This window comes from Stegostoma tigrinum, chromosome 7 (assembly GCF_030684315.1).
Source record: "Stegostoma tigrinum isolate sSteTig4 chromosome 7, sSteTig4.hap1, whole genome shotgun sequence".
NCBI lineage: Eukaryota > Metazoa > Chordata > Chondrichthyes > Orectolobiformes > Stegostomatidae > Stegostoma > Stegostoma tigrinum.
In genome coordinates, this window is record NC_081360.1 from 96,034,779 (window position 1) to 96,058,441 (window position 23,663).

General features: G+C 41.4%; 1 protein-coding gene across 9 annotated transcripts in view; it reads right to left on the reverse strand.

The window, feature by feature from the left end:
* Positions 1-23,663, reverse strand: part of LOC125453965 (myc box-dependent-interacting protein 1) — a 148,994-nt gene that overhangs the window by 60,768 nt on the left and 64,563 nt on the right. For 8 of the 9 annotated variants that reach the window (XM_048534150.2, XM_048534155.2, XM_048534153.2 and 5 more), the window contains 6 exons: positions 23,287-23,381; positions 22,431-22,526; positions 17,237-17,344; positions 12,008-12,100; positions 2,014-2,099; positions 78-153 (listed from right to left, as the gene is read on the reverse strand). In XM_048534150.2, coding sequence (XP_048390107.1) covers positions 78-153; positions 2,014-2,099; positions 12,008-12,100; positions 17,237-17,344; positions 22,431-22,526; positions 23,287-23,381 — 554 coding nt within the window. The remainder of the gene's footprint in view (positions 1-77; positions 154-2,013; positions 2,100-12,007; positions 12,101-17,236; positions 17,345-22,430; positions 22,527-23,286; positions 23,382-23,663) is intronic. The other variant, XM_048534151.2, reaches the window with a different exon arrangement.

Here is a 23,663-nt window from a genome sequence, read left to right on the forward strand (position 1 = left end):
CTTTAGATCACCAAGTCAATGGAACCTATGCTCTCAGAACATTAGAAATTAAAACATCAAGTCAAATAATCACTTACCTTGCTCATTTCTTTATGAAACGTTTCCGCCAGACCAGCTATACTTTGGAATGTGTTCACATAAAAACCAACACGACTATTAAAAAACAGAATTAAAAAAGACTCAACAGCATGGTAATATGCAGTTAAGCACAGGATCAAAATTACATTATTGCAAAGTTAGACTGTTACAACAAATCAAGTGTTTGAATGCAAGGACTTCTTAAAATAGAATTGGATTGGATACAGCGAAGGTCTAAATGTGTAAATTAACATGTGTTACACAAAGTGTGGGGAAATCTGTTTGATCACACCTGTTGAGGTGTTTTGATTGTTTAATCATATTTCTGACCAGTTAATTCTGGGTGTTAGAATACAAGTTGTAAATTCATTCAGGCTGTATTACTGTTGTAACATTACACAGTAATAGCCATTGTTTGTTTAAAATCTTGAGGCTCATTCAGTTAGATGATCTCTGGATCTCATTTTTGTCTACTTTTTTTTAAAAAAGGCAAAGATCACTAGCCCTAGACAGGTCATAAACAGATTGAGATCTGGTCAAGAATTGTAACAAATACAAATATAAAAGGCAATTGGAGTTATGGCCTTTTTAATCTAAAGAAGTTAATACTGTGGTTTGAATTAATGGTTTAGTTACTGCAGAGAGAATGGGTCCTTCAGAATCTTGAAAGTGGTTGCTAATGCATGGCCTTTGCCACATCATTCTTACTGCTGGAGGTTCATCCTAACACTATTCATACCTCCTTGGATATCTTTAATTGTTCTGTGGTATTAAACTTCAACATTGAGTTGGCGGCAGAAAGGCAATCTCTCCCATCTTCCACTCCATCAAACTTACTCATCAACATCTTGTTCTTCCTTGAACACTCCCACTTGTACATTGAAAAAGTTGTAACTGTTCCAAATTTTCATTTCTGAAGACAAGCCAGTTATTGATCGGAAAAACTAACTTGTTCTCTTACTATAGAGAAAATTCACAAATCAGAAGTGCAAGGGATCTGGGAGTGTTGGTCCAGATTTCTCTAAAGGTTAACTTGCAGGTAGAGTCCGTAATTAAGAAAGCGAATGTAATGTTGTCGTTTATCTCAAGAGGGTTGGAATATAAAAGCAGCGATGTGCTTCTGAGGCTTTATAAGGGTCTAGTTAGGCCCCATTTAGAATACTGTGTACTCAGGAAGGACTTACTAGCCCTGGAGCGTGTCCAGCGGAGATTCACAAGGATGATCCCTGGAATGATAGGTTTAACGTATGATGAACGGCTAAGGAAGCTGGGATTGTACTCATTAGAGTTTAGAAGGTTGAGGGGAGATCTAATAGAAACTTACAAGATAATGTATGGTTTAGAAGGGGTGGACGCTAGGAAGTTGTTTCCGTTAGGTGGGGAGACTAGGACCCGTGGGCACAGCCTTAAAATTAGAGGGGGTAAATTTAAAACTGAAATGAGACGACATTTCTTCAACCAGAGAGTGGTGGGCTTGTGGAATTCTTTGCCGCAGAGTGCAGTGGAGGCCGGCACATTGGATGCCTTCAAGGCATCCATCGACAAATTCTTGATCTCAAAAGGAATCAAGGGCCATGGGGAGAGTGCAGGGAAGTGATGTTGAGGTGCCCATCAGTCATGATTTAAATGGCGGAGTGGACTTGATGGGCCAAATGGCCTTACTTCCACTCCTATGTCTTATGGTCTTACGGTCTTATAGACACTAACCAAGAGTTTCCAAAATTCTGTTCTTACACATTCAGGCTAGATGTTACCTGAACTGTACGTCACTTAGCTTTGAAATTAACAGCCCATCATGTCAAAACGTACTTTTAATGTAAAGACAAAATCTGTGGAACTTTCATACCAGTGCTTTTGCCATTCACAAGTGAAATCAACACATGGTATTTCCCAGTAAAACAGGAAAAGCATTCATAGGAAAAACTGACCACTTACCTGTTCCATAGTGATGGCAATTCTTCCTGCAAGTCAATATTAATTTCCTCAAACACTTTCTGGGCTTTTAAAAATTCTTCTTCTGCCTTGAAACACCAAAAACATTTCAAATAAGTAAGACATGTTAAAAGTCACGATTGATTGAAATTCTAAATAAAAACAAGAGCTAATGTGAAAGTCGAATTTCAATTGGCAGATTTAAAGGTTACTCGCGGAGGATACTACACAGGATAGCAGGTGCCATTAGTTGAACATTCCAGAAATCCTAACTACATTTCACCTACCGGAGGAAATTACAGGGTGCTTACAGAAAAGTCAGGATCCCTCACAATCTTACGTTTCAATCAAGAAGTTTTTTTTTTAAAATATAAACTCCAGCAGATACACGCCTGTCTTGCCTAATCTCATACATAACATCTACTAAGCTATCCGTAAACTGTTTCCAATGCACTTCATTCTTCCCTTAGTAAGCCAATGCTGTACACAGTATTTCAAATGTGTCATGCCAAAACCCGTTATAACTGAAGCTTAACCTTCCTGCTTTTAGAGTTAAAGTCACAGTTTTATCATCAAGCTCTGCTTCTTGTTACCAAGGTAATTTTGGCTCCAATTTGCCAAACTATCTTGGATTCCATTTGCTTAGTTTCCTGGTTTATCCCTACCACCCCTTTGAATCATAGTGCTTCATTAGCTCTCCTCCAATCCTGTGACACCGCTTCTGGATGCAGAATGGGTTTGAAAAATTAATATCCGGGCCCTGTAATCTCCTCTCTTGCCGCTCACACTAGTCTGGGAGGCATTTCACCTGTGCCTACGGAATTATCTAACTTTAGGCCCATTAAAACCACTAATGCTTTCTTTTCCACAATGCTAATTTGTATAAATATTTTGATCACCCTCCCTGACTTCTATACTGACAGCGAAAAGTTATCCTAAAGAGAAATGTAAAGCATTCATTTAAAACCTTACCTGTCTTCTAGCTCCACCCACAATTCGCCACTTAAGTCCCCAATGGGCCGTACTCTTCCCACAGTAGATTTCAAACATACCTATAAATTTTCCTTTACCTGCCAGTGGTTTATGATGCCTGTCTTTGTTTTCCTATATGTTTTAAAGTAACCCTTATGGTAACTAGGCAAAGGGTAGGTCCACGCAAGGACAAAGCAGGGGGAAACTTATGCAAGGAATGCTTCATATCAGTATTCAACAAAAATAATTACATGGATGATGGCAAGATATTCTAGGGCATGTTGATATTAAGAAGGTGATGTAAATAAGTCCCCATGGCCTGATGGAATCTATTCCAGGATTCTGGAGGCAGCAAGGGAGGAGAATGCAGAGGCTTTGACAGAGATCTTTGGATCATCTTGAACCACAGCCAATGTTTCTCTTTAAGCTAATAAGGGATAATCCAGGACACTATAGCTCATAGCTCCCTGAAAGTGAAAACATTTAATGGATAAGGTGGTAAAGAAAGAATACGGTAAGCTTACCTTCAGTCAGGGCATCTAGTATAAACGTTGGCATGTCATGTTTTGTGCAAATGCAACATTAGTTAGGCCACATTTGGAGTATTGCGTGGAGTTCTGGTTGCCACACCATCCTTCTAGATCTGGGTGTCCCCCATATCCCACTGCCTCGTGGGCTCAAGCTAGCCCTCAGCTTTCTGGTCAGCCATACACCAGCACAGCTGGTCTCTGCCCCAGAGCCCAAAGGGGAATTCTGATCTCAACTCATGTTTGTCAAGATTGATTTTAACACTGATGGACATTCTTTACAGTGATGTTTAACAGTCTGTAACCTGGTTACACCGAAAGCGTGTCCGTTTTTAGAGCGGATGCAGAAGCAGCTTGCTAAGATGTTGCCTTGATTGGAGTGTATTAGCTGCAAGGAGCAACTGGACAAATGTGGAATGTTTTGGCTACAGCAAAAGCTATGTAGGGATCTGACAGAAATATATAAAATTATGAGCAGCACAGACAGGGCGAATAGTCAGAGTAGTTTCACAGGGTGGGAATGTCAAATACTAGGTGTCATAAGTTTAAGATAAAAGGGAGAAATTTAAAGGGGATGTTAGAGGCAAGGTTTTTTTTTAAAAAAGCCTACGGTGGTAGGTGCCTAAAAAGCACTGCCGGGGAGGCAGTACAACAGATACAACAGTACTGTTTGACAGACATTTTAGACAGGCGCGTGAACAGGTTTGGATGAGGGATATGGACCACGTGCAGGCAGATTGAACTAGTTTAGAATGGTATCACGGTTGGCACAGACACGGTGGACCAAACAGCATGCTCTGTGTATTTTGTAAACTGGGGATTCCTTGTACCTATCTGTCATTCTCTCTTCCTGTTTTGACATTTTATGTTCCCTCCCTGTAATCTGATTGTCTCAGTTCCTTTAAGTTCTCAACTGAGGAGCCTATGATGTCATATTTCCTCATTGCAATAAGTGACAAATCAATATTACAACAGCACCTCTTTTGCACCCCTCCCTATCTCACCTGAACTTTTTACTAGCCTGGAATAATGAGTCTCTGACTGCAAAAACTTTTTCTTTTGCAGGTACATCCAAGATTTTCTGCATTACCTCCGGAATGTAACAATAGAACTGTACTCCACTGCCATACCTTTTAAGAAAAAACATCTCAACTTGGCTTAAATTCAGGGTAAATTCCATATTCAACACTTTCAGCCTAGGAATCAACCTTCTCCGCACATCACCACAAATTGTATTGCCTCCGACATTGGTTGCCCACTCAAGCTGTTTATAACTATCTCAAAGCAAGCAGATATATTTCACATTTGCAAGTCCACAGATCCTGGCTCTGCTCAAAGAAAAAAATCTCTTTACATGGGATACAAGCACTTGTCAAATGGGAACATTGCTTTGTGTATTTCACCACTGTTCCCAATATATGGGGACTGTTTCCAATCCCACTCCAAATTCTAGGTCCTGGATATGGACTTCATCCTTCACCCAAAATAATAGTCAGAGCCAGTCACTTTGTAAACTGGGCGTCACATTTGACCCATAGATAAACTCTGACCTCATTCTCACAAGCTCACTTCTATTTCTGCCTTCACATTAAACTTTGCCATTCACTGTTTAAGATTTCCAGATTCAAACCATCCATGCATTCTGAATTCCCATATTTCTCCCATACCCATATCCTTGAAGGTATCTAAAATTCTGCTGTCCTGACTTAACTTCCAATTACCTAACTGTTGGTCAGCCTACATCAGCTCAAAGTCAAAGAATAGCGCTAAGTGAAAACGGTCAGCAGATCCCTGCATGGTCACTCTGCCCATCTATGCCTCTTCTTTCAAGCCCAGAACCCTCCACAATATCTGATCTCCTCTAACTCTGGCTACTTAATCATTCTCAATTTTAACCACTTCACCTTTTGCAACCTTACCTAGACTTTCTACACTCTGGTTTATCCTCCCTACTTTTCTCTAAAGAGCTCTTCCACCTTTAAGATCCTCCTCAAAACACATCTTTTTGACCAAGTATTTTGTCATCAGACCTAATATCTTATTCAACACAATGCAAGCTTCTGTTTCATAATATTCCTGTCAGGGGCTTCAGTACTTATCATTAAAGTACACAAATTGGTACTCAAAATTAATTGTTCAAGGTCATGGCAATTGAGCATACACCCAACAATCGGAACAATGCTCCGTGAAAACTATACCTACATCGCCACTCAATTAGTACTTCATTTTATTAATATTGAGCTTTTTTAAAAAAAAACAAACTTAGTTGGAAAGACTGACTAGACCAGGCTCTTCTTTAGAAAAAGGTAAAGGCAGCTAATAGAACTTAAGGCTATGAATGGTATTAGTTATAGAGATGGAATAAAAATGCTGTCTATAGTGACTGTAACAAGGTCAGTCTGGTGGACTTCAGGAGAGGAGTTCCCTGACTGGGCCAGATTAACAGCCCCAATCAGGAAGCCCTGGCTTAGGTATAACCAGGAGTGTAAGAGATTCTGTGCACTGACAGCTGGCTTTGAGGAAGCAGGACCAGTGCCCAGTGCCACTCATGTGTAAAGGGTGACTTAGTGAGGGGATGCCAGCCTCTATGGAGGTATTTCAGTGGGGAGGAGAGGAAAAAATATAGTCCTGAAAGAATTCACTCAGAACAGCTGTATTTGAGTTGGGGTAAGCATTTCTGGATTCATGCCATTATTTGGGAAGTTTGACTCAATCACAAACACTGGGTCCAGTAATCTGCAAAGAATGCTTTATTTTTTCTGGCAAATGACACTGGGGCAGATGAGAAGCAAAAAGAATAACTGACTACTTATGGACCCACAGCTTTTTCAGCTATTAGAAACCTGCCTTTCCCTGAACACCAGACACTAAATCCTTTCAAGAGTTAACAGATTTAGTTAAGGAATATTACAACCACGAGCCTTCTCCAATTCTGAGACACTTTTACTTGGCAGGTCGAGAACCAGGGGAATGTGTGGCAGTATTTTTGACAAGGTGAAGACATCTGACAGAGGCATGTGACTTTGGTTTAACCCTTAATGAGATGCTGAGACACCATTTGGTATGTGGGATTAATGATGTAACCATGCAAAAGCACCAAGTAGCCGAAATCCAACTGGACATCAAACAGGCAATACAACTGGCTTTGTCATTAGAAAATACCACAAGTAGAGCATGAATTGCAGGGTAGGTGATGGAAGTGTATACCCTTGCCAGGCCATCTGAGCGTGGGGGACACCACTTCAGTGAAGTTATTTGCACTGCTTAATTCAGGGCATATCCTGAACAGAGGGACTGTAGAATAGCCCACAGAAGAACCCCAAAACAAAGTCAAGCCTCGGCCAAGCAGTTAACATATTCTCCAGGATCCAGGGCAAAGGACTGTAGCCACGCTAGGGATGTTCCACATTGCTGACTTTCTGATGGGACAACATATTCTACAAAAAGCTCAACTGTTTCAGTGGGCACACTTAAAAATAGAAATTATAAGATAGGAGCACATTTGCTATAAAGAAAAATTAATAAACCTCTGTCTCAGTAGACATCAAACCAAGCTACTGACCTATTGTTTTGATCATCACAGATTTCCTACAGTATGGAAACAGGCCTTTTGGCCCAACAAGTCCACACCAACCGTCAGAGCATCCCACCCAGGCTTGTTCCCCTGTAAGTCACAATCTACACATCCCCGGACACTATGGGACAATTTAGCATGGTCAATCCACCGAGCATGCACATCTTTGGATTGAGAGAGGAAACTCACGCAGACACGGGGAGAATGTGCAAACTCCACACAGGTGGTCACCTGAGGGTGGAACCGAACCTAGGTCCCTGGTGCTGAGAGGCAGCAGTGCCACCCTGAATCTTGATAGGCACAAACAGGTTGCCATTTGGAGGCTAGGTTAGCAGACTCCTAAAGTCACAGATTGAGCAATCCAGAACCCAGGCTAATGGTCCGAGAACATGGGTTTTAATCCCATCATAGCAGATGGTGAATCTGAATTTAATAAAATTGCTGGTGCAATGACGACCACATTCTGTTCAAATTATAACATATTGGTTCACAGAGCCCTTGCAGAAGAAAATCCTGAAATCTGCTGTCTTTAACTGGTCTGGCTTAGATGGGGACTCTAGATGCCACAACAGCAATGACTGCTGATCTAAGCATATCCCATAAATGATTAAAAACATTGCTCCTCATCTTCTTCTCCTTTCATAAAACCAGTGCATTTAAAAAATAAATTTTTCACTGGTTGTGAACTGATTTGGCACTTCCTAAAAGAAATAATTCTTGGCATCAAGACACAGTTGAGCAATAGCTCAATGTGTTCCCACGGCAACCTAAAGATACACCAAAACAGGAAGGAATGAAAGTAATGATTCACTTTTATGGCACATTTTACGAACTTGATGACGTAACATGCCTTAAAAGCTAAAATGGTTTTGCTGATGTACAATGCTGGTGGATTGTAGGAAAAACATGGCAAACATGCAGACATGTTCCAATAAATGGGAGTGAATATTTAGCAAATAGTGTGTTGGTGGTATTTATTGGGGTTAAACCCTAAGCAGGTATAACTCACAAGCTCTTCAAAACAGTACCAAAGAACGTTTATATCCATTTGAAGGAACAGACTTGGCTTGATTTAATGTTACACCCCAAAAAACAGTACCTCCAACAATGCAGCATTCCCACATCAGTGCACTGGAGGATCAATTGGATAAGGTGAAGCCAGTGAAGCCTTTTGGCTTATGGCTCCAAGAAGGGTGTTGCCAAACAAGCATCAGCTAGCCAAAGGGTCACAAGTGAAGGGATAGCCTACAAATGAAGAATCTGCATCAAGCACTTCACAGGACCAGAGCAGCAGGTGCATGGGTACACCATCACCCTGCAAGCTCCCCTCCAAGTTACGCACCATGTTAACTTAGAATTAAACTGCCATGTCACTGGGTCAAAAGCCTGGAACTCCCTTCCCACCAGAGCTGCACAAGTACTTAAACAAGATAAGCTTCAATGGTTTTGGCTGAAGATGACAGCTCATCACCACCTTCAAGGGTAGTAAACGCTGACCTAACCAGTGAGACCTGCCTTGTTTGAAATAACATTAAAACAAAACAGATTTTAGGAACTCCTGAAATGCAAGGTGGGATATGCAGGAAAGTAGCTAATATCAAACAGGTTACAATAGCAGTCAGAAAGTGGGAGTTTACAGATGACTCTACACCCCTCGAACTTTCCTTTGAATTCTGGCTTCCCATTCTACTCTCAAAATCCAAAACATATGAGACTCTCAGTCACCCCAGCTGTAGCCAAATGAAGTTCACATTTGTCTGCTCCTTTTACAGTGTCAGGAATTCCCTCAATTTCACCATTCTGTAGCAAAGAATTTTGGTGGTTCTGGAATTCTGGCAGCAAATGGATCAGACAGATCTGAATACCCAGTACAGCTGGACTAATAATACAAACAACCTGCAGCCCAATTGGTCTAGACAAGCCTCCTTCCATCCCTTCTCTTTACCACATCTGCATATCATTCTATTCCTTTAGATATGAAAAACATCTAGCTTTTGCCTTAAAACATATCTATGCTCTGCACCTTAATTATACCCTGCTGTCACAAGTCCCCATTTTCGACAAAGAAATTCCACCCAATTCCCTATTGGAAACAAATTAGTGATTTGAATTCTTTACCAGCTTCTAGCTGTCAATTCCCATGCAAGTGGAGATGCTTTTCTTTTTAAAAGCAAGGGAAAAATTTCCAATATGTTTGGATGGCACAGTTGCTCAATGGTTAACACTGCTGTCTGTCAGAACCAGGGACCCGCGTTCGATTCTAGCCTCAGGTGACTATGTGGAGTTTACACATTCTCCCCTTGTTTGCATTGGTTTCCTCTGACAGCCCAAAAACGTGCAGATTAAGTGAACTGGCCATGCTAAATTGCATATATAGCATCCAGGGTAAACAGGCTGGGTGGATTAGCCATGCAAAATGCTGGGTTACAGCGTTCAGGTCAGGGAGTGAGTCTGAGTGGGATGCTGTTCAGAGGGTCGGCCTGCACCCGATGGGCCAAATGGCCTGCTTTCACACAGTAGGGATTCTATGATTCTACTTTTGTTTTCCAAGACAGAGAAGAGGGCTGCATAAAGTCCGAGTGTTTCGTACAAGCTTAAATTTCTGATTTGCAATTCTATTCCTCTGGAAATTAACGTTTTTTTTTTAATTTCAGTTTTTATGCCTCAGTTAATCATCTGGGTTTTCAGTTTTACTTTTAGAAACACAGTCTTATGCTTATATTTTGCACTCACCAAGAATGGAATGTTGATGTTTAGGATGGAACACATTATTAGACACTCTGCTGGCAACAATCACTTCCAGCACAGAAAGTAAACACCCTTGAAGTAAAGCTTTAATTTAAGAAACTGTGGACAATTCAATCTTCTCCCAATTGCCCCACAGTCACCCACTAGACAATGGTGTCTATTATGGCTGAAGGGGTGTTACAGCTCCACAACTGTAAAGGCTTTCACAGCGAGGCCAATCACTAACACGTCAATCAAGATAGGTTTCAAAGCTAGTGATTGAGAGATATGGCACAATTCTCAAATCATTATACACGAGAATGATGGTTATTCTAAAACATAGTTCAGAATGAGTATGGTGAAGTAGAGCCGTAATCCCAGCAACAGGATTAAAAATTCATGGACTACAGTTGTTTAAACTTAAGTGGATAAGTTACGCAAATAGACGGGTACGATATAGTCGTGTTACAAAGACATGGCTGCAGAGTGAGAACAGAATATCCAGGGGCATTCAGTTTTTAGGAAGGACAAAAGAGAGAGGGGTGGGAAAGGAGGTGGGGCAGCATTGTTGGATAAAGAGGAATTAACAGAATTAGACTGTGAAACAAAATATGAAAAAGAAAAAAGATTCAAAGGATCAGAATTTACTCTGGGACATTAGATAAGACCATCCAAAGATCAAAAGAAAAAAAAAAAGTCAACTTTGGTAACTGGCATCTTTTAAATTCCAGAACTGTGCTATCTTTAGATGTTCTGGTCTTAACTGGATTCTGATCCCACAAGCAGCATGGTTATTTAAAACAAAACAGAGGGAACTAAGCAGAATCTCAAGAGGGAGAATAAAATTCAAATTCGAGCAAAAAGATCATTAACTTGAAAGACTAAATGCTTCTCTTTCCATGTATTTGCTGATCTGCTGAGCATTTATTGCATCTTCTGTTTTTACTTCAGAATTCAAGCTAACATTAGCACTTGGCTTTTCACAAGCATCACCAGCCTTTTTGCAGTCTTCTGAAATGGCCATCAGGTCACTCTGTTGAGAGAATACTGCAAAGAGCAGCCACACAGGCTCAAGTAGATCATCACAGCAACCAACCACCAACTCTCCTGGGATAACTGGGGATGGATAATGAACTGGCCTTTCAAGACTGCATCCCGAGAATGAATTTAAAAGTACTTGGGCTGTGGGGCCCAAGTCAGCTACTATATTACAAAAGCTGCTTAAACTGGACTTTGCAGTTGAAATTGGGGAACTCACTCACTAGTTTATTGGATGGAAAATACTAAGACCCAGCTCTTAAGCCCCTCTCTCGACCTACAGTCCAACATCCAACAAGGTGTGGAGCTGGATGAACACAGGTGGCCAAGCAGCATCTTAGGAGCAGGAAAGCTGATGTTTCGATTTCTGAAGGAGGGTCTAGGCCCAAAACATCAGCTTTCCCGCTCCTGAGATACTGCTTGTTCTGCTGTGTTCATCCAGCTCCACACGTTGTTATTTCGGATTCTCCAGCATCTGCAGTTCCTATTACCTCTGATACAATTCTCTAACTAGACAGTAGCTGACTCAGGCGTGCCTGATCCAGTGTTTACTCCCTACCCCGCACACCCCTCACACAGCAGCTACACAGAGCCTATTCTCAAATGAGTATGTGTGTTAAATAAATAAATATGTTCAAGCACCAGAGTCAATCAATTCACAGATTAAAGTACAAAATTTCAACCTGAGAGGCTGCTCAATAGAAGTTCGAGTGGAATTTTCTGAAGTGAGGGGTGTTAAAAAATCTACTTCGCTCCCAACTCGGCATGATTCAGCACGATTTACATTCAGTTAGAATGAATCTCAAACTAGAACCTTGGGCACAAGTGCCAATGAACTCTACAAAACAAAAAGCGGAGGAGTTAGAATTGGCTCATATTCAAATGTTTAAGGGCTGTTGCTTACTTTTCCATAAGTGAACATTCCCCAAGGGGCAGTGGCTGCTAGTGGCAATGAAACAGCTAAACAAATAAAACTGTCCACTCTATCATTTTTCAATTTTTAAATGAAAAGTGCTCCTGTACCATCAGCTGCTGCTATTGATAATGTTCAAAACAGAGACACAATGGACTTAAAGCACCAACCACAACACAAGCAGGCAGACGGTAAAGCACCGCTAGAGATTTACCACACCAAGACAAAAAAAAACAATGTGGTCACCTGATTTCGGAGCAGATTTGATTGGGCAACGATATGCGCCACAAGCTTCCCCTGGCACCACTGAGGCGCAGCTTTCTCAAGCAACGAGACAGGCTAGGGAGGGGGAAAAAAAACAAACAAAACAACCACACAAAGGTTACAGCAAGAGCTACAGCTTGGTGAGTTGGGTCTGTGGGGCAGGGGAGTAAAAGATGGAAGATGGCAAGGTAAAAGAGGTGGAAGAACGTTTTATTAATCAACAGCACCGAGCCACAGATACACCAGCTTCTCGCGGAACCTCCCAGCAACAGTTAAACAAGAGCAGGTCAGCTGCAAAGAATAGGTTAATAAGACAGAAGAGCAGTTAGTTACAGCAAGTTACCAATCTCAACAATGCAATACATGGAACACGAGCAGGAAGGTTGCAAGTCAAAATTCCCAAATGACCCAGAAAACCGTACTGGCAGTGTGCTTGTATACAAGAGAGCAATGGGTGTGCAAACTGAATGACCCAACAGGTGCTTTGCAGGAAAGCCTCTCCATGGGTGGTATAAGCAGGTCAGGATTAGCACTTAGTCCTGGACAAATAAGTAACCACTAAACCACTAGTTACAACACTTTTAGACAATGGCTGATTGGGAATTGGGAGGTAAGGATAATGGGGGTGTAAATACAATGGCAGGCTCTTACACATCCTGACAGTTGACTCAACAGTAGCCTGGCCTAATGGGAATAAGGGCAAAGGATGGGAAAGAAAATGAACAAAACACTGAAAATCTAGCACATTTCCTTAGTGCTGACCCCTGCTTAGGATAATATTCCACAATTACAAGTGTGCACAGGAGAGAAAGCTACATTGGGATATGTGCACATCAAAACCAAACCAATCCTACCACCTTTGCAAATTCCAGTGACCCTCCACCAAGATGACAAACTAGAATCAGGACAGTGAGCTCTAACCATCTCTCAGCCTGATACTGCAGGTCAACAGTAGCTTCCGCTGCTACTCACCTGAGGATAGCAATTCGTGCCTGACCAATATGGACAATGAGATCTTCAATCAATCTGCAAAAGCCCTGAGCCAGCTCCATCCAGTAAAAAAAATGAAGGAGAGAAGTTCAGAAACCTTCAGCACTGGAGTTTATGTTCAAGTCCAATGAAGACAGGAAACAAATAGGGTGGCACAGACACTATCACTAATTTAGTACCCAAGGCCTAGGATAGTGCTCTGGGACACCAAAACAGCTGGTGGAATTTAAAACTAATGAATAAATCTAGAATTGAAAGCTAATCTCAGGTTATGGCAACCATGGAATTATGCTCAATGGTTGAGGAAGAATAACCTAGTTCAACCACCTTTCTCAAGGGAAGGAAATCTGCAATCCTTACCCAATCTGGCCTACGTACAATTTCAGACCTACTGTGATATGATCAATTGTCAACTGTCCCCTCAAATGGTCTGAGCAAGTCACTCAATTCAAGGGCAGCAAATGCTGGCTTTACTAGAAACACACACACACACAGAAATGGTAAAATAACAGCAAATGACAGTGCGCTAGTTGGAAGAGAGCCAACTTGTCGTACAAGTGTTCCAAATATCAAATGCTGCAGTCATCGGAATTAAACCAACTAAATCAGACTTCCATTGGGTCTCCTTCAGTCTCATCTATTCTAGTGAAACCATTCAAACAAGGGAAGATTCAAATGTTGATAGAACCCCGGTATCCATGTTGGGGAAGGTTACGGAAATACAGCTCATCACATCAGGATTTTTAAATAAAAACTTTGAATTACACATCAAGTCTTTCAGATTTGTTTCAGTTTTCAGAGTCCCAGGTTACACTTCCAATGGGGCAGTTCCTGCACTGCATGCTTTGGACACACTGAGCAAAGAGAAAACAGTCTCCTGACACATACTCTAGCACGCCAATGCATTTGGTAGTCAGTTGTTTAACCACAACAACAAAAACAAAGTTGCTGGAAAAGCTCAGCAGGTCTGGCAGCATCTGTGGAATAGAAAACAGAGTTAACGTTTTGGGTCTGGTCACCCTTCCTCAGTTGTTTAATCACTTTTGACTTGACATACCCTACATCACAGTTTCCAAAAATAAATTTTGCCATTAACAGGAAAGTAGAAATGCTCTGTGCTTGCACCCAATCCTTTTCTGAAAAGAAAGGCATGGAAGTTTTAAAAAGTAAGACAGCAACTCATATTCCGCTGGGGAGCCCTGCAGCCCAATGGTATCATGAGGATTTCAGAAGCTTCAAAATCTCCCCTCCCCCGACTACATCCCAAAACCAGCCCAGCTCGTCCCCATCTCCCTAACCTGTTCTTCCTCTCATCTATCCACTCCTCCTACGTCAAGCCGCACCTCCATTCTTTACCTCCTAACCTCATCTCCCCCACCCCCGAGCCCGACCTGTCCATCCTCCCCGGACTGACCTATCCCCTCCCTACCTCCCCACCTAGAATCACCCTCTACAGGCTCCATCCCTGCCCCTTCAACTTGTCTGTTTCCTCTCCACCTATCTTCTCCTCTGTCCACCTTTGATCCACCTCCCCCTCTCTTCCTATTTATTTCAGAACCCTGTCCCCATCCCCCTTTCCTGATGAAGGGTCTAGGCCCGAAACGTCAGCTTTTGTGCTCCTAAGATGCTGCTTGGCCTGCTGTGTTCACCCAGCTCCACACTTATCCCCTCTACAACACAGCCTCAATGTTTGAAACCCTCTGTCCTAGTGACTCTCAGTAATGTAACTGAAAATATTGATTCTTTACCAAAAATCTTACCCTCTTGAAGACAGCAAATTAAAATGGTTTCAATCAGTGTTTCATACATTGATGTCTTGCCATGCATGGCCAGAGACCACCGGCAGATACAAGCCTCAAATGTATCAATCACAAGTCACAAGAACTTTGCAGGCATCATCAGACAGATACACTGAAGAGCAGCCTTGGGCTAATTTCCCATTTTGTCAGAGAACAGGCTACGCAAGCTTTTAAAAGCTGCTTGGGATCTTCCAAGATCACCACATACCAGTTGTTGTGGATCGTCATCACTGATTTTAACCTTCAATTGGAGGAGCGGGGGTGTCTCACGCATCTCCACAGCCACAGGAATAATGGCCAAAATGAACGTGCTACACTGGCTCAAGTCCCTTAGAAAAAAGGTTGCAGTCAGACACAGAACGGATGCAGCCAAGAGCCCAAATAAAATGAGCCAGGGTAAGATCCACTTGAATATGGCTTTCTCCTTTTGCTCAAGAGTATGAAAACAGAGCTGGAATAGATTTACTGAGGCTTGGAAGATGACAAAAACAGGTCAAATTTTGGATCATACTCCATTTCTTCTTGAGAGGCACTGTACATGAGCAAGTCTTTATTTCCCAACTATGCAGCACAAGTTGATTCAGAATTGTACATCCCCAATGACGCATGGTAATAAATCTGAAAATATTTAGTTCTTTTTCTCAAATTTTTATGCCCTACTGAAGGAAGGTGAATTAAGAACCATGGTTCCTGCAGCGTTTTTTAAGCAAGGTCATTTCCATTCATGGCCAGCATTAGCAGATATTGTGTTTGTCTGTCTCTGCTATACATAGAAGCTTTAAGACACAGTTAGATTCTTCACTCGTAGAGTTATATCGATAGCTCAGAGTTTTGCTTAACTGTGACAAGAAATTGCTCGTAATAAACAGTAGTCAACTACAGGAATGTTGTCAGTGTTTTGTGCTAACTGGATTTCAAACTAGTAAATTGTGTGCTTTGGTTAATTTATCAACTTCTACAGTGACAGTAGTGCAGCTCAGGGACCAGACACTTTCCTCAAATGGGTAGTAACACATTAAGGGACGAGAGTCCACTTCCTACACAAACCATGTGTATTCTCAGGGCTATTCAATATCAACAGTTCCTGGAGCTAAATCAAAGCCTAGGAAATTAAATTAGCTTTCACCGAATAGGAGGGAGACTTTTCAGAAAAGACCAAACCAATACAAGAAAGAGCTTTTATTCAAGTTGTGTCAACAATGTAACTGGGTTTAAAAAAAAAGCAGTACCAAGATGGCAGAGGACTTTAAAAAAGTCCCAACTCATTATCCCAGTTTAAAACAAACAGAATGCTGGAGACATTCAGTAGGTCTGGCAGTAGCTGCCCTGGCAGTGGTAGGCTGGTTTGGGAGGATTGAAGAGCAGGGGAGAGAAAGACTAAATGAACAGCCCAGTACAATAACTTTTTAGAGCTGAAAGGCACAGAACATTTTTTAAATACTTCTGTTAGAGGCAAAGGAGGACCAAGGGTGCAGATATTTGAGACTTTTAATTAACTCTTGAATAGGCACATGGAAGATAGTATAACGTAGGATATGCAGGGCAGTTTGATATTAGTAGGATAATAGTTCGGCACAACGTTATGGGCCAAAGGGCCTGTACTGTTCTGTGTTCTATGTTGTAGGTGGTGTAGATGCACTGTTCTTGCTCCTCCTCTGCCTGTCAAAAGGATAAAACACCATATTTCAGTTCTGAAGAAGTGTCATACCAGAGTTGGTGTTAACATACTCTTCCTGCACTGGCACTGCCAGACTTGCTGATTTTCTCCAGCATTCTAAATGCTTGAAATCTGAAACCATTCTCAGTATTTCATTTTTATTCCCATTTAGAATATTGCCAAGGGATTTGTCAATTTGCAATAAGTGAGTAGAAACTTTTTTTTGGCAATTCAAAGGCAAATAAACTGCTGCAATTTTAACAGAGCTCTCCTAGGTTTCAAAAATCACAAAACATTTTCCAAACTCATTTCTGGTCACCATACGTAGAATCTCATGAGATTTGATCTTCATGCAATAGAATCAGCATTTCCAGTTAACAATTAAATAGCTACATCATCAAGTCTTACACCTGTCACACAAATCACAGCATTGGATACGTGAAGACAGTAGTTTCTAACAGTAACTCTAACCAGAGAACACATCCAAGATGATTATAGCAAACTACAAGGGGGATTGTTTTAAAAATGTAATACAGCTGGTTAATATTGGGAATATCTAAAAGGCTGTGAAAGCAGACTTAAAAAGGTAGCTTTCAACAGGTATTAGCAATGAATAAATAAATCAAAAAGGAAAATTCACAAATAAGTTCAAGCGTAGTGTGGCGCAAGTGGGCCAAATTGGATTGATCAGAGGCAGTACAGGAATTTTGGGCTAAAAAGCCACCTTTTAGTGCAACATGATTACATAAATATGCAATATTTTACCTTTGCTATTTTTACATCATCTTTCTTTTTTGCACCTTGGAGAGATTCATAATGATGTCTTGCACTGTCATAGTCAACAAGCTTCCTCCCACGCTTTGCAATACGAGTCTACAAGAGAAATTATTTTATTTAAACTGCAGATTCACAATAGATATTGCACCTCTTAAGATGAACACAGTCTTTTTTTTTTCTTGGCATCTTAAGTAAAAAGCTATTGTCAAATATCAAAGCTGGTAAATGCCTAATTCCTTGATGGGAGAGATGTTAAATGATTGTATCATGTCAGTTTTTACTGAGGATAAAGAAATGGAGGCTAGAGAACTCAGGGAAATAAATATTTACGTTGAGGAAATCAGTTCAAGTTACAGAAGAGGAAGGGCTGGAGGTGTTAGAAAACAAAGGTAAGTTGACATAGAAAGTTGACAGGTGACCTTAAGAGGTTTGTAAATGATGAGGGGCATAGAAAGGAGAACAGCAAAGGTCTTTCCTTAAGGTAGCAAAGGGGGAAAGAATTTAAAACTGAACACTATGGGCAATTTACAATGGCCAGTCCACCTATCCTGTGGGAGGAAAGCACACAAACATGGAGCGAACACGCAAACTCAACACAGAGCATTGCCCAAGACTGGGGAGCATATTTTTAAGATAAGACGGAAAAGTTTTAAAAAGGATGAGGAGCAACTTTTTTAAAAAAAACTGTAGTTAGCGTGTGGAATGAATGCCAGAAGGTATGGTGGATGCAGGTACAGTTACAATATTTAAGTGACATTTGGATAAGTAAATGAAGGAAGAAAGGTTTGGAGGGATATGGGCCAAATGCAGGCAGGTGAAGCTAGTTTAGTTTGGGAACACGGTCGACATAGGCTAGTTGGACCAAAGGGTCTGTTTCCCTACTGTATGACTACAACCATGACACTACTGAGTAATAGCTGTAAATATCTAGCCACAAGAAAATTCTTCATTAGTTCTAGTTTCCTGTACTTTCTAAAACAAAAGTTGCATGCTGACCTTCCATAAAGGTTGCAGAATACATATCATTAAGTCCAAAGGTGATCAAAGCCATCAGAATAACTTCAGAACATATACAGTGAACCACTACTACACCTAATGCTGTGCTTGGGAAAATAAGCTGATTGAGGCAAATTCCATCGTAGTGTTCAAATAATTTGACTAATATTTGACAGAAAAAAATTTGCAGCACTTGAGAACTTAGAACATAGAACATAGAACATAACAGCACAGTACAGGCCCTTCGGCCCTCGATGTTGTGCCGACCTGTCATACTGATCTCAAGCCCATCTAACCTACACTATTCCATGTACGTCCATATACTTATCCAATGACGACTTAAATGTACGTAAAGTTGGCGAATCTACTACCGTTGCAGGCAAAGCATTCCATTCCCTTACTACTGTCCAAGTAAGAAAACTACCTCTGACATCTGTCCTATATCTTTCACCCCTCAGTTTAAAGCTATGCCCCCTCGTGCTCACCGTCACCATCCTAGGAAAAAGGCTCTCCCTATCAACCCTATCTAACCCTCTGATTATTTTATACGTCTCAATTAAGTCACCTCTCAACCTTCTTCTCTCTAATGAAAACAGCCTCAAGTCCTTCAGCCTTTCCTCGTAAGACCTTCCCTCCATACCAGGAAACATCCTAGTAAATCTCCTCTGCACCCTTTCCAAAGCTTCCACATCCTTCTTGTAATGCGGTGACCAGAACTGTACACAATACCCCAAGCGCGGCCACACCAGAGTTTTGTACAGCTTCACCATAACCTCTTGGTTCCAGAACTCGATCCCTCTATTAATAAAAGCTAAAACACTGTCTGCCTTCTTAACAGCCCTGTCAACCTGGGTGGCAACTTTCAAGGATCTGTGTACATAGACACCGAGATCTCTCTGCTCATCTACCCTAAGAATCTTACCATTAGCCCTGTACTTTGCGTTTTGGTTACTCCTACCAAAGTGCATCACCTCTCACTTGTCTGCATTAAACTCCATTTGCCACCTCTCAGCCCAGCTCTGCAGCTGGTCTATGTCTCTCTGCAGCCTACAGCATCCTTCGTCACTGTCCACAACTTCACCGACCTTAGTGTCGTCTGCAAATTTACTAACCCATCCTTCTACACCCTCATCCAGGTCATTTATAAAAATGACAAACAGCAGTGGACCCAACACCGACCCTTGCGGTACACCACTAGTAACTGGTCTCCAGGATGAACATTTCCCATCGACTACCACCCTCCGTCTTCTTTCAGCAAGCCAATTTCCGATCCAAACTGCTATATCTCCCACAATTCCATTCCTCCGCATTTTGTACAATAGCCTATTGTGGGGAACCTCATCGAACGCCTTGCTGAAATCCATATACACCACATCAACCGGTTTACTCTCATCTACCTGTTTGGTCACCTTCTCAAAGAACTCAATAACGTTTGAGGCACGACCTTCCCTTCACAAAACCGTGCTGACTATCCGTTATCAACTTATTCTTTTCTGGATGATAAATCCTATCCCTTTTCACCTTTTCCAACACTTTACCAACAACTGAGGTAAGGCTCACTGGTCTATAATTACCAGGGTTGTCTCTACTCCCCTTCTTGAACAGGGGAACCACATTTGCTGTCCTGCAGTCAACTAAATGGGACTAATGATTTGACTCCTCAAAAGAACTCATACGGGCACAGGGGGCTGGATATTGGCTTTATTTCAGATACTGAGTTTAAAACTTTTATAAATGATTTAAAGGCTTAATATTTTACATTTGTGTATTATTCAAAAGGACAAAACCAGCACATAGGGAACTTCAGCCTCAGACTTTGAGAGTTTGCAAGTTAACATCTACAAAATTATTGCTTTTGGGACTAAGCTTGGAAAAAAAAAACAACTAGACACGCTCAAAGTAATACTGCATTTAAGTTAAAAAAGGCCAATTTCTCATGGATGGAGGAGCTGAAATGTAAACTATTTCTCAAAATGACAAATAGTACAAAATCTACAAAAGGTCAGTCAGCAACAGTTGGCAACAGAAATCTGCACACTGAATTAATGTTAATCCCACATCGCCTGGATTCTTATATTGCTCCTTTTATAAAAATCTCTTATATTCCAGAATCCCAACAGTGTAGAAGCAGGCTATTCAGCCCACCAAATCTACACTAACCCTCCATACAGCATCCCAACCACTACCCTATCCATGCAATTCTGCATTTTCCAAAGCTAATCCACCTAAGCCAGCACATCCCTGAACATTATGGGCAATTTACAATGGCCACTCCACTGAACATGTGGGAGGAAAGCACACAAACATGGAGGAAACACGCAAACTCAACACAGGCCATTGCCCAAGATTGGAATCGAACTGGGACGCTGGCGCTGTGAGGCAACATTGCTATACCGAACCATTGTGCCGTAAATATATGTCTGCAAAGTTTAGACAATTGTGCCCTCACTTATTTGATCATAGAAACTGTTTCAAAGCGTGATGTGGAGATGCCAAATGTTGGACTGGGGTGAACAAGGTCAAAAATCACAACACCAGGTTACAGTCCTACAGGTTTATTTGAAACCACCAGTTTTCAGAATCTTGCTCTTTCTTCAGGTATTAGAGGGAGAGGTGGCCTCAGGCACTGAATTTATAAGGAAAAGATCAAATGGGTCATAGAGCTGATGCAAATGTATTGAACAATCCTAAGATGGCTGTTAAATCTTTAACTCATGAGAAAGGTGATGCATGTTTTGATTGATTAATGTGCAGATCCCAGAATTTCTTTCAAGTTACTTATCTCGGGGCAGTGAAGATTTTATCAGTATACCAGAGGTGCCACCTCAAGTCAGATAATGCATATTAGGTGAGAGACCTTGTTTAGAAACTGTGTTTTTAATTTGGAGTCAGACTGATTTTATTTCCAAAGTAGGAATTAATAAACTGCCCCATTGACTGTCTACAGATTGTGTGCTTTTTGAACAAAATAGAATGTACCTGCGATTACAAATTCATTCCATAGAGTTGTGTGCACATCGAGGTTGGGGGGGGGGGCACGGCGGCGAGAGGGGATGATATGGGGTGTGTAAGTGTATTTGAAAATGGAGTATAGTGTAGTAGGTTCACCTGTAGTGCAACGTGAACCAAGGTCACACTTGAGGCTGTCCTCAAAAGTGTGAAATCACTTTGCAACATCCTTTTCGGCCATCAACCAGTAGCTGATTCTTTTTTAAGAAACGTCTTTCTACACGGATCATACTGACACCTACCCTTCCAATACCTAATTATCACATTGTTCATTCTCAATATTATTTAAAAGGGTATTTGGACTGCAAGATTTCAACCGGTAATCTACAACTTCTTTAACTCAGCCACAGGAACACAAAAGACTTACCAGAAACATTTTTAATGTCAGTCAACCTGCACCTGGGGAATACAAATAACGTTGAAGAAACTCAGCAGGACTGGCAGCATTATGGAGAGTAAAAACAGGTAATGTCAAGTCCAATGTGACTCCTCTTTGGAGCAGAAAATGTCAATATGACTAACATCCCTAAACTTGGGAAATGTTAATCACATTGAAAGGTAGTAAATGAACAGGATCCATTCTGTACAAAAACAGGTGGTGCTGGAGTCAGAAATAACAATGTAGAGCTGGCGGAACACAGCAGGCCAAGTAGCAGAGGAGGAAAGTTGACATTTTGGGTCAGGACCCTTCTTCAGAGGGTGAAATGAGCTCAGAAAGAGAGAGACCAGGGGTGCAGCTGGGGGAGGTAGGTGGGGTGGTGATAGGTGAGCGCAGGTAGGGAGTGGTGGGGATTGGTCATTGAGGTGGGAGGCGCAGATAGGTGAGAGAGAAGATCGACAGGTTGTGTCAAGATCGACAGGTTGTGTCAGGTCAAGGCAGCAGGGATGAGAGGGAGGCTGGATGTGGGATGAAGCCGTGTTTGGGGAGGTTTTAAAACTGGTGAATTCCACATTTACGCCATTGGGTTGTAGGCTCCCGAGGCAGAATATGAGGTGCTTCCGTTTTGAGGAAGAGTCACTGGATCCAAAACATCAACTTTGAATTTTTTCTTTGCAGATACTGCCAGACTCACTGAGCTTTTCCAACAACTTTTGTTTTGATCCCAATTTACAGCATCTGCAGTTCTTTGGGTTTTTATTCTGTCTAGATTACAGCAAAATGAAAATCAAATCTTACTTTAATGTCTGGAAATTGGCCGAGGTATGTATCCAGCGTCAGGAGAGCTTGATCCACCAGTTTCTGATGATAGTCAGTCCAGAGAAGATCACCATTCTGAAAGAAAACAAAGAGAAGTTTACACAAATAAGAAATGCTTGTGAATCAAACTCAAGTTGAAATGACAGATCACCTAAAATACAAGAAATGTGGACCACAAAGCCTATTCCACAATTCATGACCAAAAACATTATTAACGTGATTTTTTTTTGGTAACATTCAATCATGAGATGTGGGTGGTGGTGGTTTGACTAGAATTTATTGCTCATACTTAAATGCTTTTGAACCAGATGGCTCGCTCAACCCTTTCAATCGACAGTCAACCACACTGCTGAGGGTCCGGGGTTACATATACGCAAGACTAGATAAGGATGTCAGATTAGCTTCTCTAAAATAAAATGATATTAATGAACAGAGGGCCTTTTCTTAAAAAAAGGCCAAAAAAGAGTCACACGGATGCTGTTAGGCTAGTTTTTAAATTTAGGGTTTCTACTGAATTCAACTTTTGCCACCTGCCAATGTGGCACTGTCCCAACACATTAAAACGAAAACAAAGAACGGCAGATGCTGGAAATCAGAAATCGCTGGAGAAACTCAGCAGATCTGGCAGCTGAGAGGTCTTCTTAGCCTTGAGTGATCTCTTTGAAACAGACACTGCTTATTCATTAAGCAGTGTAAATGCTTAGTCCGTTATTTATTCCGACTACGATTGGGCCTCCTATGGACGGAGCTGAAGGCGACCACAGCAAAGTCCAAGGTGGTCCCTTGACCTGTGGGGAAGTAAATGGCATTGAAACAAAAAAAACCAAAGTCTAACCTCTGAAATCGAATGAATTTCTTGTCTGCCGACCCAGTCTGGCTCATAAATTTCCTCCAAAACTTCTGACAGCTTCTTTGTGGCTTCATGCATAGCTTCAGAACAAATTTAAATTTGCAGTCAGTTTTGTTCCAAGCAGTTGAAACAAATGATTAGAAACTGAAGCAGGCCAACTGGCCCTTTAATCTTGCTCCATCAGTCAATAAGATCATGGCTGAATTCTTCCTCGCCCCAACCCCCCACCAATATCACTTTCCGTTTAAGCAGCTAGAAAGGTGTCTTGAACGTACGTATGTGTCTCTTTCTGGGCTACAGAATTCCACAGAATGACAAAGTTGACTGGTTTTAAACAACACAAACTTTACTCTGAGACCATG